At 49.5% G+C, this 16,236-nt stretch overlaps 1 protein-coding gene across 1 annotated transcript in view; it reads left to right on the top strand.

Annotated features, from left to right (window-relative positions):
* Window positions 1-16,236, top strand: part of Celsr1 (cadherin EGF LAG seven-pass G-type receptor 1) — a 135,377-nt gene that overhangs the window by 87,511 nt on the left and 31,630 nt on the right. The window contains exons 6-12 of the mRNA XM_052160518.1: window positions 5,464-5,621; window positions 6,637-6,800; window positions 7,288-7,413; window positions 8,464-8,630; window positions 14,616-14,801; window positions 15,363-15,476; window positions 15,968-16,142. Coding sequence (XP_052016478.1) covers window positions 5,464-5,621; window positions 6,637-6,800; window positions 7,288-7,413; window positions 8,464-8,630; window positions 14,616-14,801; window positions 15,363-15,476; window positions 15,968-16,142 — 1,090 coding nt within the window. The remainder of the gene's footprint in view (window positions 1-5,463; window positions 5,622-6,636; window positions 6,801-7,287; window positions 7,414-8,463; window positions 8,631-14,615; window positions 14,802-15,362; window positions 15,477-15,967; window positions 16,143-16,236) is intronic.

Genomic DNA, 16,236 nt, shown 5'->3' with positions numbered 1-16,236 from the left:
AACAAGTTAGAAAGTGGCCCATTTTGTCTCTCCTCACCTGAGCTGGGACCCAGGAAAACCAGTGGCTGTTCATGATGCTACCACTGTCATCTCCACCCTCATTTGGTGTGTCAGCTAATCACTGGGACATCACCTTCTCACTGGGACATTCTCTCTACGTGTGTCTCTCTCTGTCTTTGTCTCTCTCACATTTTATTTTAAATTAAAATTTTTCTTTTCGTGACAGGATCTCATGTATCCCAAGCTAGCTCAGACCCACTATGTGACTAAAGCTGACCTTGACTTCCCAAGGGCAGGTATTACAGATGTGTGTCACTACACCTGGATTTAGGAAGTTCTAGGGTTTGTACTAGGGCTTTTTGAATGCTGGATAAGCACTCTGCCAAGGGAGTCACATCCCCACCCTCCTCTTCCCTTTAAAAAGCTTGTTTAAAATCACATTTTTATTTGTGTGTGTGTCTATGTGTGTGCATGGGCTTGTGAGTGCTCTGGTGTGTGTGGTTAGAAGACAGCTCTGAAGAATCCATTCTGTCTTTCCTCTGTGAGGAGCTCAGGGGTCAAACTCATGTCCTCACTGGATAGCAGGTGTCTTTACCCACTGAGTAAAAAGCCAAATGTCCCTTTTTAAAAAGAATATTTATTTTTGTGGTGGTGCTGGGACAGAACCCAGACACTCTTGCATGCTAGGTGAGGCTCTACCGCTGAGCGCAACCCTCCTGTCTTTCTTTGACCAAAGAAGCTGTCAAAATCTCCATTGATGTCCTGCAGCATCCCCATCTGCCTCTCCATCTTGATTCAAACCACTCGTGCGTGCAGCTCTTAAAGCCCTTACCAACAACGGCCATCTTTCTTGCTGTGTCTTACCACCCGCCACAGCAGTGCAGGGGCTAAGTGATTGAATTGGGCGGACTTCCATAGGTGATCCTGAGAAAGCAAGGTGCATGGCTGGAGAGCATTGGGTGGAGTCCTCACAGCCTAAAGAAGCAACTTTCAAAATGCACTGTGTAACATGCCGTCTAACCTAGAATGTTCTCCAGATCTTACAGTCCTCACAGCCCAAAGAAGGAACTTTCAAACCTCACTGTGCAACATGCTGTCTAACCTAGAATGTTCTCCCGATCTTACAGTGATACTCTGTTCCTCTCAGCTGTCATCCCCAACATGTCCCCAGAAGCCACAGCCACCAGCCAGCCTGGTATGGATGTGTATGTTCTGGACATCTGGGCTGCCTGGCATCATATAATACAAGTCCTCAGTGCCATGCCTCAGGGCTCATCAAGGTTGTGGTGTGTGGCAGTGCCCCAGTTCCTCGTAGCAAGCAACGGGCCAGTGTCTATCTCCACCCCTCTATTGAGGGGGCACTTCAGTTGCTCCTGCTGTCTTGGGGAATTATAAGTACTGTTGTGAGCATGTGTGAACCTTTTTTTTTGTCTTGAGTCTCTATGTCCCATTGGCCTGCAGTGGCCAACAATGGGCTCTGATGGCATCCCTGCATGCATCCTGGTCACCTCTTGTATCATTTTTCTGTCCACCCCCCTTTTTGTGAGGCAGAGTCTCTCTATGCCTTTCTGGCTGTCTTCAAACTCATTATGTAGACCAGGCTGTCCTCAAACTTGCAGAGATCTGCCCGCCTCTACTACCTCCTAAGCGCTGGGGTTAAAAGTGTGCACCACCACTCCTGGTTTCTTTTTCTTTAACCTTGCCAGTGAGTTCCCTTCCCCCAGCGAGCGGTAAGCCAGGAACCCAGACCCTTCACTGAGGTTGCTGTCTCCGGCCCCAGCAGGTGCTCCCCACCCCTGCCTCATATCTCTCCTGCTCCTGATTGTGTTTGACCCACGAGTGCTTGGTTCTCAGGCCCTCTGACTAAAAGCTCCTTCATGTTATCTGCAAGGCCGAGGCGCATGTTTTGGTGCAATGACCAGCAGCAGTCACCCAGAGCCTTACATTACAACCAGCTCTGACCCCTCAGCATAGAGCCAGGAATCAGCATGTCAGCAGCAGTCACTCCATCAGCAGGAGCTGTTCTGGTAGATACCTGGGTGTTCCCTGCCCCCTGGTTTTCACCCCAGTGCTCTCTTTCCTCCCTGTCTGCGCTTGAATCCCATGGTGCTGAGCTGTTGATTATGAACTGTAGTATACAGCAATCACAATTTGGTAAATAGCAGCTTAGTTTCATTAAAGCCTCTGTGCATAAAGGCTGTTTATATCCACTCCCTGAAAGCCTCACACCCATTCCAAAAAATGTAAATTACACGCTACGGAGATGATACCGGGTTCGTACAGCCCAGGGATGGTCCTTCTTTCTCAGCGTGGTACCTAACACTTAAGCATCCCTAATGGGTACCTCACCAATCTCCCAAAGCAAGCTGCTGCTCCCGGGTGAGAAAACGGATGATTTTCCATAACCGTCTAACTACTACTTAACAGAGGTGGACTCTCTAAGGAAATAGATAATCAGAGATTGACCTAAGATACTTGGCTCCTCTTGGGTCCAGAAGAAAGGCTTCTGAGAGACTCATATATCTTAGTCGACATTACAGTTCTTCTAGCAACTCTTATAAAAGAAAACATTTCATTGGAGCTAGCTTATAGTTCAGAGGTTCAGTCCATTATCATCCTGGTGTAGGAAGCATGGCAGCGTGCAGGCAGACATGGTGCTGGAGAGAGGTAGATCAGAGTTCTGCATCCTGATTGGCAGGCGGCAGAAAGAGAGACACTGGGCCTCAAAGCCCACCTCCAGTGACACACTTCCTCCCCACACCTCCTAATAGTGCCATTCCATATGACCCTATAGGGGCTGGCTTCATTCAAACCACCACAAGTGTGTGTACCTATATATCTATGTAAGTGTATCTGCGTGTGTATTTGTGTATGTGTGTGTGTGTGTGCGTGCATTAGGATTTTGAGGGCTCAGATGTGTGTGTGTGTGTATAGGTGCACTTATATACTTATATTTTGTGGGGGTCAGAGGTCAACATTGGATATTTTCCTCAGTTGCTCCCCACCTTAGTTTTTTTTCAATTAAAGAATTTATTTATTTAACATATATGAGTACGCTGTCATATGGTTGCAGATGGTTGTGAGCTACCATGTAGTTGCTGGGATTTTACGCTGTCATATGGTTGCAGATGGTTGTGAGCCACCATGCGGTTGCTGAGATTTGAACTCAGGGCCTCTGGAAGAGCAGTCAGTGCTCTTAACCACTGAGCCATCTCTCCCGTCCCCCCCCCCCCCCACCTTAGTATTTTTACACTGAACTTGGAGCCCAGGGATCAGCTAGTCTGGCTCGCTGGTTCTGTGGATTCATCTCTCCCATGCCCTACCCAGTGTTGGAATTAGAGGCACTCACGGCCACACAGAGCTGATACGTGGGTCCTGGGATCTGAACCCACATGGTCCTCATGCTTGCCTGGCAAACAAGTTATGTGGTGAGCCCAGGTATTTTAATCTTAAATCCTACCTTATACCCAGAGAAACTACCGCCATGTGTTTAGGGTAGATGGTTGGAGGCGGTGTAGTGGAGGGCTCACATCAGGTGACTATATGGCAAAGTCACCCACTATGCTGCTTCAGGGTATTGTGGCCTGAGCAGATGGACCCCAGGTCATATGCCTCAGACAATTGGTTGGGCTGCTGTTGATCCTGTGATCCTCCATGACCTATCTTCCAGCACAGCGTCTACACCAAACAGGTGCCTCGCTGCTGTGTGAATCCTGAGGTTTCATTTTGAATGAGCTACACACTCATTCCCTGTTTAAAAGGCATTAGGGTGATTTAATTATAGTCTCTGTATTTATAGCTGTTTCCAGTAGTATAAAGAAACATGCTAATGCAGGCAGTCCCAGAACTGTTACAGCTAGAGGCGGCACTGGGCCCATTGATTTGGTTTGTTGTTTATTTTGAGATGTGGTCTTGCTATGCTGCCCAGGCTGACCTAGAACTCCTAAACTTAAGTGATGCTACAGTCTCAGCCTCTTGAGTTCTAGGACTGTAGGTGTGCCAACATACCCATCTAGGCCTATTGGGTTTTTTTTGGGGGGGGGTAGAGGGGTGCTGAAGAGAGCTGTTGTCAGACTCTCCATGGAGGACGAAGAGTCTTATATCTAGTGTGCCAGCTGTAAAGTCTGATGTCACCATCCTGTGTTTATGGTCATAGTACCTAGGGACACAGGCTTTGGTACCCTGATATGCAGGCAGAAAGGAAATCCAGTTGCCCATGTCAGCACAGCCTGTCAGCCCTCTGTCTGTTTGCCCGTTTCTAAAACTCAAGACCTTTTGTCTAACATGGGCAGTGCAGTTGGCTCCTTGTCTATTCCTAGAAAGATTTCAGAGGTTATATGGATGGATACTTGGTGTCTCAAGAGATCCCACCAAGAGCCTTCGACCATGAGGGTTGACAGGAAAAGAAGCTGCAGCCTCCCCAACAGGGGGAGGGTTCACCGCCGTCCCTGGGTGGGCGCCATGGCTGGAGGGCGTAGGAGTCCATGCTGGCCCATGGTGTCAGCAACGGGACCAAGGCCAAGAGGTTCCTGAGGAGTGGGTCTGGCCTGGAAACTAGAAGGGGCAACCTCAGGCCAGTGAAGGGATGGAAATAATTTGTCTAGGTTTATTTATATATTTTATGCATATGGGTACTTTGCATGTATACCAGAAGACAGTGTTAGACAGGTGTGAGCTGCCATGTGGGTGTTGGGAATTGAACTTGGAACTTTCAGAAGAGCAGTGGGTTGTTCTTAACCACTGAGCCATCTCTGCAGCTCGGGATGGAGATAACTTGAGGGAGAGGCCAGCATGCGAGCTCACAGTACAGTGGGTGGGTACTTGGTATGATCAGGCTCCAGCTTTGATGGCTGGGAAACAGGGTCTCCATATTGGAGCCAAAAAAACTGCAACCTGAGCCCAGTGTTGTGGTGGCCATAAGCCAGCGAGGAGCAAGAAGAGGGTCCTATGCAATGACATGGCTGTATCCAAGGAAGGACTAGGAACTGTGTGGCTTAGACAACAGGTCTTTCTCCTCTCGACCTGGAGACCTGGACTTGGATGGCTGCAGGACATGAAACTTTAGTTCTATGGCCACATGGTTGTCTGTAGTCCTGGGCTTTTATTCCTAGCAAATATAAATATGTATTTATAAGCCAGCTTTCTAGGGAAGGTTCTGTGTACCCTTCCCTGGATGCTGGCTACAGCTGTGGACCCCAGTTATCTTGCCTCAGGCCCCCATACTCTCTTTCCTGGGTTTGCCTTAATTTTACTGCCACAGCCCTATTTCCGACAACCTCTCATTCTGAGGTTCAGAGAAGGCCCCATGTTCTGGGAAGATGCCCTGCACCCCACGTAGCAGGTTGGGAGTTGGGGTACCTCATGCTTCATGCCACCTCTGCAGGGAGTCTGCAGAGCTGGGACACCTGCCCAGGATATGGTGAGGGACAATGCTGACCAAGTCTATTCTTTCTGTCCCCACAGCCCAACATTGGCCACCTGGGCCTGCCCCATGGGCCGTCTGGAGAGAAGGTGGCTATGGTGACTGTGGATGACTGCGACTCAGCTGTGGCTGTGCACTTTGGAAGTTACGTTGGGAACTACAGCTGTGCTGCCCAGGGCACTCAGAGCGGCTCCAAGAAGTGAGACTCCTGAAGGGGGTGACACAGGGCATCCACAACCACCCAGGCCTGCTCTAAATGCCAGGTCAAGGCAGAAGAGCGCCTTGGTATCCTCTGTCTAGGCTGGTATCAGACTCTCTCCATGTGGATAGGCGTCTTCCCTCTCAGACTACAGAACCCTCCAGAATAAGTCCCCTAGAAGTGCCTGTCGAGCCAGGTGTGGCAGGGCATATCAATAATCTTAGCACTTGGGAGGCTGTCCTTGCTGGTTTGGGGTCTCTCGGGGATCATTTGAACCCAGGACAGAGATTCAATCACCCACACACAGGGCTGGCCTTGCTTTATTTTTATTTTTATTTTTATTTTTATTTTTATTTTTGGTAATATGAACTTCAAAGTTGAGAACCTGCTCCTGCTGTGTCCTAGCTGAGAGTTTGTGGGTGGGATGTTTTGATTTTGCTTTGAGAAAATATCTCCCTATATAGTCTAGGCTGTCCTTCATCTTCTAAATCTTCAGTCTCGGTATCCTTCGGGTTAGAATTACAGGCTTCTACCACTGCCCCTAGCCCTGAGTCTTGATCCTGTTTTGAAGGCCATGTTCAGGTGAACCTGATGAGGGCCACACCCTTCCCCATCCTCTCTTTAACTCACTTTAACTTTCATGGTGAATTGTGTGGGACCTCAGCTGCCCCCTGCTGGAGGCAGAGTTCTGCTCTTATTACACTGTCTCCCTAAAGAGCCAAGAGACTGTGGGATGCTCCCCTCTACTGCAGAGCAGAACTCTGTAGTGGTCCTCAGTTACCCCCAAACCTCTGTTTGCTGGGAAATGGTGCAAGTGTGAGGGAAGGAAACTGAGGGCCAGAGACGCTGTGAGGCGCCCCCAGTGACCCTGAAGCCGGTTGACTCCCGCTCTCACCTCAAGTCAGCTGCCTTAGGCTTTTACCTGTTCTGTGATTGATGCCTCCGGCAGCAGAATCGCAGTGGCATTACATCAGTGCCGGGCCTGATATTACAGAAGATGGCTTTGACTTCCCAGGTCACTGGATCTGACTGGTCCCCTGCTTCTGGGTGGTGTCCCCAACCTGCCAGAAGACTTCCCCGTGCATAGTCGGCAGTTTGTGGGATGCATGCGAAACCTGACCATCGATGGCCGGATCGTGGACATGGCTGCGTTTATCGCCAACAATGGCACCAGGGCAGGTAGGCACAGCCCCTGGGTGTATAGGGCTAGCATGGTGCCCACTGGACATTCGTGGTCACTCCAGGGACAGAAGGGCTCTACCTCCTAGAGAGTTCTTGAAATATACCTACTGGTGGGTGAGGACCTCATAGGAATAGGTAGAGAGCTTGGCTTAGTGGGAGTGACCATGGCCTATAGTTTGCTGTGTTCCTGATATTGGAACATTGTGTGTTTCCTGGGCACACAATCCTAAGGCCTTGGACTGGTCACCAGGTGTCAGATTGTACCCTGGGATGGCATGGAAACCCTGAGTCTCAGATATGGGTGAAACTGAGAATTCCACACACTCTAGCCTGGGATTCTCACCATGGCCAGCAGGTTCCTGGCTAGCCGTCTCCAGCTGATTGCATTCACGTGTGGGTCAGTGTAGGGGAAGGTGGAGGTCCTTAAGGGGAGAGCTGCCTGTGGTCTTCTGATCAAAGCCAGGCTCCACCTTCTGCCCTGCAGGCTGTGCTTCTCAGAGGAACTTCTGTGATGGGATCTCATGCCAGAACGGGGGCACCTGTGTGAACAGGTGGAACACGTACTTATGTGAGTGCCCGCTCCGCTTTGGTGGGAAGAACTGTGAACAAGGTAAGGACTTGTCCATTCCTCCCTAGACTGCCAGATGGAAGGGGGAACACACAGCAGACAAGGAAAGGCTGGGAGAGAGGTCCAGGACCTGGGGTCACCTCTATAGGATAGAAAACCTATAACCATGCAGATAACCATGCTAGTCAGAAGAGCAAGGTGGCAGTGGACACACCCGAGCCCTGTAGCCTCTCCTGACAGCTGCTGCTGTCAGGAGCAACCTCCTGCCCATCACTCGGAGATGCTGCGGGGTTTGAGTGGTATCTTCATTTCTTTCCTGTTGTTGCAAAAATAACCATGATGAGGGGCTTGAGAGATGACTCAGAGGTTAAGAACACTGGCTGCTCTTCCAGAGGTCCTGAGTTCAATTCCCAGCCACCACATGGTGGCTCACAACCATCTATAATGAGATCTGATGCCCTCTTCTGGCATGCATGTGTACATGCAGGGAGAGCACTGTATAAATAATAAGTACATAAATATGACAAGAAGCAACTTAAGAGATAAAGGATTTATTTGGCTCACAAGTCCAGATCACAGTAAGTCTGTTGTAGTATGACAGGGATGCCACAGTAGCAGAGCTTGGGAGAGAATGGGGACATCACATGGTCACCATAGTCAAGAACAGAGTGCAATGCATTCATTCATTCATGCTAGGGCCCTATATGAATCATGGCTCATATAAGTCTTCAGTCTTATATGAACCATGATCCCCTGCCTAGGGAATGGTGTCACCAACCCACCCTCCCAAAAGCTGAACCTGCTCCATGTTCCAACCAAGCACCACAGGACCACCCCTTCACTGTCATCTATCCATCTAGGGGGCAGGGAGTTACACTCAAGGCTTCTTTACCCAATGAGCTGTATAGAAACCATGGTGGGCATTTGCAGAGTTCGTTGCTGAGTTCTTAGAGTAGTACTGAGCACAGATACAAGCCTGAAACTAGCATTTGGGTTAGAATAAAAGACTCCCCTCCTCACCTGGCTGGTAACTGAGAAGATGCTCTCTGCCTAATTTTGGGAGGTGCCTGAGATCCTGGTCTGTATCTGCAGCTATGCCACACCCGCAGCGCTTCACTGGTGAGAGTGTCGTGTCGTGGAGTGACCTCGACATCACCATCTCTGTGCCTTGGTACCTGGGGCTCATGTTCCGGACCCGGAAGGAGGATGGTGTGCTGATGGAAGCCACAGCTGGCACATCTTCTAGGCTCCATCTCCAGGTGAGTGTCTGCGGGCCACACAGGCACCTGCAGAGCAGACAGGTGCCCTAGAAAGAGAACCAGACAGAAGGGGTTTCCCAGGCTGCCTGTGAAGGGCATCCACTACTCACCTCCCTCCTCCTATGGTGGACAGAGAGAACGCAGAAGGGAAATATGGGTGACCCAAGGTGCAGTGCCATTGTGCCATTCAGGACAGGGGAAGTGCAGAGTTCATGCATAATTATGAGCTCCTGCGGGCTTCCTTTCCAGCCCCCATTTTCCTTCACTGCGGTCACCAGCACATCACCACGGAGCTGCTGACTTGCCCTAGACAGCAGCTCTGGTCTGCCGCCTGGAATTTGGCTGGTGTCCTCCCCTGCCCCCTTCATTCATAGCCTTTCAGAGCGACGGCAAAGGGGTGCCGTGGAATGAGCTGCCGTCAGTTCAAACTGCAAGCCCTTACCCCCATATTAAACCTATATGCTGCCACACTCCGGGTCCCTGCCTAGAGGGCCCTGGAGGACCCGTCACTTCGTGCCATGTGTGTGTTTTACCATTTGGCTTGTTTGGAACTTTAGGCCAGGGTACGCAGACACTTCTGAAAGTGGTTTTAATGCAGTCTGTTTACACATTTGCATATCTCTTACATGACAGATGGTTTCTGCTAGGTCGTTGGAACCAGGGGTACCAAGGAATGATGCTCCTTTGTGGGGACCGCCCAGTATTCTCTCTCACTGAGCTGCCCTCGCTTTCAACCCCTCCACTGTCTGTGCAGTAGAGAGAGCCCTTGTCCTATGCTCACCCTGAGGTTCTGAGGTATTCAGGATGAGCCCATTGTCTGGGAATCGGTGCTTGGCCAGGAGGTCCCACCAAGCCCACAACTTGTCCTCTGTCCTTGTATCTCTGACATTGGCACTGACCAGACAGAGATTCCCTTGTATAAACCATGGCCCATGATTCCTGGGCAGGGTCAGCATTCTCCATTTTTGGCTTTCCTTGGACTTAACACGCTTCAGATAGGCAGGAGGCCCAGAGGGTCAATGTGAATGGTCGCTTAAAGGAATCATGCCCTAGCAGGGATTTGATCTTGAATCTGGAGGAATTAGTAACTAGTATTTCTTTCTTTCTTCCAGGCTTTTCCAAAGATTGTATATGTAAGCACAAGCATGTGTGCCTAAGTCTCTCTGTGTGCTCATGTCTGTCTACATATGTGTATGTGTCTGAGCATGTGTGCGCGTGCATCTTTGTGTACATCTGTGCATGTCTCGATGCATGTGTCTGGGTTTGCACATGTTCATGACTGTGTTTATGTCTGTGTGCACGTTTGTGTATATGTCTGATTGCACGTGTGCCCATATGTGTATATGTATGTGTGCCCATGTGTATGTATGTTTATGCATGAGTCCATGCATGTCTCTGTGCGTTCGTATGTATATATGTATGTATGTATGTATGTATGTATGTATGTGGGTGAGTGCATGTAGCAGACTCTGGTGCCCATAGACTTCCTTCCCATGGGTCATCCTCTGTCTCCTTCTCCCTCCTCCCCTCAGCACAGCCTCTACTGTATACCTGTCTCTTCTCTCCCTGAGGAATCTGGCCACACAGACATGTGAAACACATCTGTCCCAAGCTCTAAGGGTAGTGGCTCCTGGAGTTCCCATGGTCCCTACTGTCCCCATGTCTTCATAAAGCCATAGCTTATTTCTTCCACTTCTTGAGCCCTGGATTCTTGTTCTTCATCCCAGACAGGCAGTTGGAGTAGAGCTGGAGATAGTCAGGGGAGAGGTGGACCCGAAGGAGTGTCTGTACCAAGCTCCCATTTCACATGTGGGAAATTGAAGCTAGAGACTTGTGTAATCTAGGCCCCGTGGATCCTGGGTCAGCCAGAGAACCCCTCAGCAGGGCTCCGCTCAGAGAGTGGAAGGAGACAGGGATGCCCAGAGCCCTCCCCTCTCTCAGCTTGCTGCCAGAGGTCACAGGGACCTTGGATAGATTTGTTTGCACTAGAACTAGAGGGCGGGGCCATCAGCCCAGACAGAAGCCTGCCTCTGGCCTATGCCTGCCCACTTACCTGGGGTCACAGCCCCAGAGGTTGGGGGTGTTGGTGTGTGTGGCAAATTCTTTCCTCATTAGCTGTAATTTCCCAAGTTTCCCGGCTGCCCCAGAAGCTCGCTTTGGCCTGAACTTGGAAGCACTGTCCTGCCTGGGGATGGTATTTCTCTGTGGGTGTTTCTCTGTTGGAACATATTAAATTGGCTGTTTTGATTCAGGTGATGATGGGCGCCTACAGGCTGTCATTAGTATACCTGGAGGAAAAAAAGGGCTCTGTTCAGCAAGGTTAGCCCTGACTAACCCTGGTAGCCAGGCTGACCTTGGAAGCTTATCCACAGAATTAAAGACTGGGAACACCAAGGAGGGTTTTAAGGGGTCCTATAGACCTCATGGCAGCAAAAGAGAGTACCTCGCTATGGTTCACAGAGGCTGGTCTAACAGGAATCTCAGGAATTAGGGGTGTGGGGTGTGTGTGTGACACGTTCAGCTTGTGGCTTCCTAACTGCCAAGAGAGCTCTGATGTAGCAGTTTGAGGGCCTCTGTCCCAGGGCAGGCGAAAGCCCAGGCAATCTGGCTAATCGCTGTCTCCAGCTGTATCATCAAGCAGAATAATCATGCTGTTGTTGACACTTGTCTTGAATCAAGTAACAGTCCAGGAAGGGTGGCTGCTCCTGTCCCTGTCCTGGGGTTTATTTACGGCCTCTTCTTTTATTGTAGACAAACACTCTCTCTCTCTCTCTCTCTCTCTCTCTCTCTCTCTCTCTCTCACACACACACACACACACACACACACACACACACACACACACACACACACACGGCATTTTCAATTTCCCTGTTGATCTCTTATTTTGGAGGGTTTGCCAGTGAGAAAGAATAGCCCAGGAAACTTGTGTGAGGCAAAGGAAGTAATACACACTAAATGGCGAAAATTACCTTCCAAAAGCAGCTGTTGGCAGAGACCAAAGTCAAGATGCATCAGTAACAACGTTAGTCCTTTCTGTCAGGGCTTCCCATGAGGCCTGTGGAGTACCTCCAGTTGACCAGCAGGAGACACTTTGTACTGAAACCCTTTTGTATTGTTTCTAAGGTGGTTGGAGGCCACACAACATGGGCTTCAGCCCTTGGGAATGTGTTGAGACTTGCTTGAAAGCCTGGATCCAGCCAGCCTCCGTCAACATGCTGTGTGCACTTGTAAAGAACGGGTTCTCTGCTGTGGTTAAGCAAGGAGATGCACGTGTGTTGAGACAGTGGCATCAATCGTGGTGACACAGCCCCAGACTGTGTCAGGGGCTGGCGGTGTTGCTCAGTGGATAGATCACCTGCCTCGTGTGTACAAGGCCCTGGGTTGCACTCTCAGCATTTCGTAAACCAGGTGTAATGTCGCATCCCTGTGATCCCAGATTTTAGGAAGTAGAGACTCAAAGGATGATCAGAAACTCAAGGCCCTCTAGGAGGCAGAGGCAAGCGGATCTCTGAGTTCGAGGCCAGCCTGGTCTACAGAGTGAGTTCCAGGACAGCCAGGGCTATACAGAGAAACCCCGTCTCAAAAAAAAAATCCAAAAAACAAACAAAAAAACAAAAAAGAAAGAAAGAAAGAAAAAGAAAGAAAGAAAGAAAGAAAGAAAGAAAGAAAGAAAGAAAAAAAGAAAGAAAGAAAGAAAGAAAGAAAGAAACTCAGTATCATCCTGGGGGTTACTTAGGAAGTTGGAAGCTAGCCTGGGCTGTGTGTATAGACCCTGTCTCAAAAACAAATAAAAGACCAAACAAAAAACAAAACAAAACAAAAAATATCCCTAAAATACCAAAATAACAGAAATCTCTAAAAATACTATGCTGTTGTCAAATTTGCTGTTTGTCATCGTGGCCATCTGATACTGGACTTCAAAGCTCAGCTCCTTTTCCTTCCTGACTAACTGGCTGTTGTCATCATGAGCCCTTTCTAGTGGTGACGCTTGCCTTAACGTTTTGTTTGTTTGTTTGTTTGTTTGTTTGTTTGTTTTTTTAGATGTTTTCTTAATGTAGCCCTGGCTGTCCTGGAACTCACTTTTTAGATCAGACTGGTCTTCAACTCAGAGACCTGATCACCTCTGCCTCCTGAGAGTTGTAATTAAAACTGTGTGCCACCACCATGCCTTTTACTGCTTGTTCTTTTACTATCAGAATTTTCTAAATCATTAATTTCAGGTGCGTCATGGTGTGTGGCCTTTCAATCTTGAGTTTCATCTTGGAGGGCATTATCTCTGACCCTCCAAGTAACAGTGACCCTCTTACACAAGCCACATCCCTACGTTCTATTTGTTTTTTCTTCCATGTATTTAAATGTGGCGACTTGAGCCTTCTGGAATGTTACGCTAACACAGCCTGAAAAAAGAGTCTGTTGGTCCCCAAGTCTTATCTGTGGTTCTCGTGGCCACTCAAGTCTGCATCTAGCAATTCTGCCATCTCTATTCCTATTCCCGGGTCTGCTCTGTTCTACCCTTGAGTTTTAGGCATGCTACAGTGCGCTTGCATTTTGGGATATCTTTATAAGCATTGTGCTGAAAATTAATAGAACTGGTGTCATCATCACCTTGTCTGAGACAGGCAGCAGTCGAGGGAAGTAGTCATAGACCCAAGGCATCCCTTGTGCAAAACCTTGAAGATGCTGGGATTGGGATGCTGGTCTTTATCCCTTGGGCCGGCAGGACCCTCTTCAGCTCTTGTTGAAGTTTGAGTCTTCAGAACCAGAAGGTAGCCCTGGGGGGAGCAGAGCCGCAGGTCCCTTCCCCATGGCCTTTGTCCCTGCAGCTCTTGCTGTGTCACTTAGAGCTTCTCAGCGACGTCCCACCTCACAGGATTAGGATGGTCCAGCTCACTCAGTATTCTGTCAAGTCAAGTCAACAAACAAACAAACAAACAAACAAACAAAAAACCCCACTGGGCGTTACCCCTGCTGCACTAATTCAAAAATTTACATTAATGCATCTATCTATTTAGTTATATGTGTGCATGTGTGACCCAGAGGACAGCTTGTGGGAGTCAGTTCTCTCTTTGCATCCTATGGGTCCCGGGGATCTAAGTCAGGTCACGGGGCTTGGCAGCAAGTGCCTTCACCTCCTGAGCGGTCTTGTCAGCCCCAGCTGCATGCAGTTCTTTCCTTCCTTCCTTCCATTCTTTTTTCTTTAGCTTTTTCTTATTGTTTTTCAGTCTTGTTTTGGTTTGATTTTTTGTTGTTGTTTTATTTTTGTTTTGTTTTGGCTTGCTTGGACTTCACTGTATAGACCAGGCTGGCTTCAAACTCATGGAGATCTGCCTCCCTGCCTCCCTGCCTCCCTGCCTCCCTGAGGCCTCTGCTTCTGAGTACTGGGACTAAAAACATGCACCATGGTGCCTGCCTTAACTGTATTAATTTAAAACACTGTTATGGGCTAGGTGCAATGCTCTGGATTTACATGCATGTTGTTAAAAAAGATTAGATCTTGGCAAACTGAAATTGTATTTAATCCCCCTCTGTGTGTGTGTGTGTTTGTGTGTGTGTGTGTGTGTGTGTTGCTAGGGAGTGAAGCTGGGGCCTTATACTGCCAGGCAAGTAATCTAACATTGATCTATATTCTCAGCCAAATCTGTGTTTTTCTTTGTTTTTGTTTTTGTTTTTCCTTTCTCTTTTGAGATAGTCTCACTGTGATAGCCCAGGCTGGCCTGAAACTTGCTATTTAGGATAAGCTGACCCAAACCTCAGGCTCATTCTTGCTGTCCCCCCAAGGTCTGGGACTACAGGTGTGCACCGCCATGCCTGGCTCCTCATTTTAAAAATCCATTTTTCACCCTGGTTGCCACGTCCTACGTCTGTTTGCATGGCTTTGTAATGAACTGTCCGCAGGCTGTTTCCCATGTTCCTGTAACTGTAGCACTGGACTGGACTGGACTGTTATCATAATGTCAGTCGGTGCGGCTCTCTCTGCCCTGCAGATTCTCAACAGCTACATCCAGTTTGAGGTCTCCCACGGGCCCTCTGACGTGGCATCCATGCAGCTGTCCAAGTCCCGTGTCACTGATGGGGGGTGGCATCACCTACTCATCGAGTTGAGGAGCGCCAAGGAAGGCAAGGACATCAAATACCTAGCGGTCATGACCCTGGACTATGGGATGGACCAGGTGCGTACCTGTACCCTCCTGGGAATAGTCCCTGCATCAGCCCGCGGGAAAGCACAGTGACAGTATGCCAGGACCTGCGGGGACCTTGTGGGTTTGGAAAAGTGCTGGTCGACATACCTGGCTTTGGCATTCCTATTCCATGTGTGATGAGGAAGAGACTTCTGTAGTCTAGAGTTGGGCTCTGCCTGCCTGGGTCTCCCATCATGGTACTGTGGATACCTTTGTATACTCTGAGAGTGCATAGCTGTTGAGTTTAAATGACCCTTGCATGGTCTTCATTCCCTGCCTGCCTCCTGTTTACCCAACTCCTTCTCTCTGCATGGCTCTGGGTTCTATGCCAAGTGTGTGGCATGAGGGCTGCCCATGTCTCCCCCACTGACCCTCTGGAGCCCATGCCTAATGTGCCACACACAGTCAACCTGTTTTCCATAGGCCGTGTGGTCAGCCTTCCTTCACAGGCTCCAGGGAGGTGGTGCGTGTCCCTCTGCTTTTAAATCTTCAGCACATCTCTCGCATTGGGAAGGTGTGCCCAGAGACCCTCCCCCTGCTCTCTCCACATAGAGCACAGTGCAGATTGGGAACAAGCTTCCAGGGCTGAAGATGCGGACTATTGTCATCGGAGGTGTGTCTGAGGACAAGGTCTCTGTCCGCCAGGGTTTCCGAGGCTGTATGCAGGTATGGCGGGCGTGGGACTACATCGTTGCTGGCTGGCTCAAGTTTCCATCACCACAATGTCATGATCCATCTAGTAGGCACCCCAGCCTTTTAACGCATGCTTACTGCTCACACCCACCTTCCCCCACAGCTCCCCTTATGCCAGGGATCCAACTCCACTCCCATCCGCCCCTCCCCACATCCCCAGCCTTCAGCCTCTTTCTTCTGATCTACCTGATAGCTACCTGACCTACCTTCATGTCCACACAGGTGTAGCACAACTGAAGGAGCAGCTAATCCATGTCCCACTCACAGCCCCCTGCCGTGGGCACAAACCACACATTCCTTTGCCATGATGCATGACCCAACATTGTCCATATTTCTAGCCTCCAAACTGTGGGGATAAGAGCTGCTCTGATTGAGAGAGAATTTAGGGCTCTCTTAACCTCTCTTTACGTTCTGGTTCTACCACTCTGGGACTGAGTCCGGCCGCCCCCGCTGTTTAAATGCAGGGTGTGAGAATGGGAGAGACGTCCACCAACATTGCCACCCTGAACATGAATGACGCCCTCAAGGTCAGGGTAAAGGACGGCTGTGACGTGGAGGACCCTTGTGCCTCAAGCCCCTGCCCTCCCCATAGCCACTGCCGGGACACGTGGGACAGCTACTCCTGCATCTGTGACAGAGGTGGGGCCTTCATTTCTGACACCATCATAAAGGTGGCCTTGGTGGCTACGGCGCATCTGGGGAAACTGATTTTGGGTGTCTGCTGCCCTGGTCC

This window comes from Apodemus sylvaticus, chromosome 17 (assembly GCF_947179515.1).
Source record: "Apodemus sylvaticus chromosome 17, mApoSyl1.1, whole genome shotgun sequence".
In the NCBI taxonomy this organism is placed as follows: domain Eukaryota; kingdom Metazoa; phylum Chordata; class Mammalia; order Rodentia; family Muridae; genus Apodemus; species Apodemus sylvaticus.
Note: the sequence above shows the minus strand (reverse complement) of the source record. Positions and strands in the feature narration are given on the sequence as shown.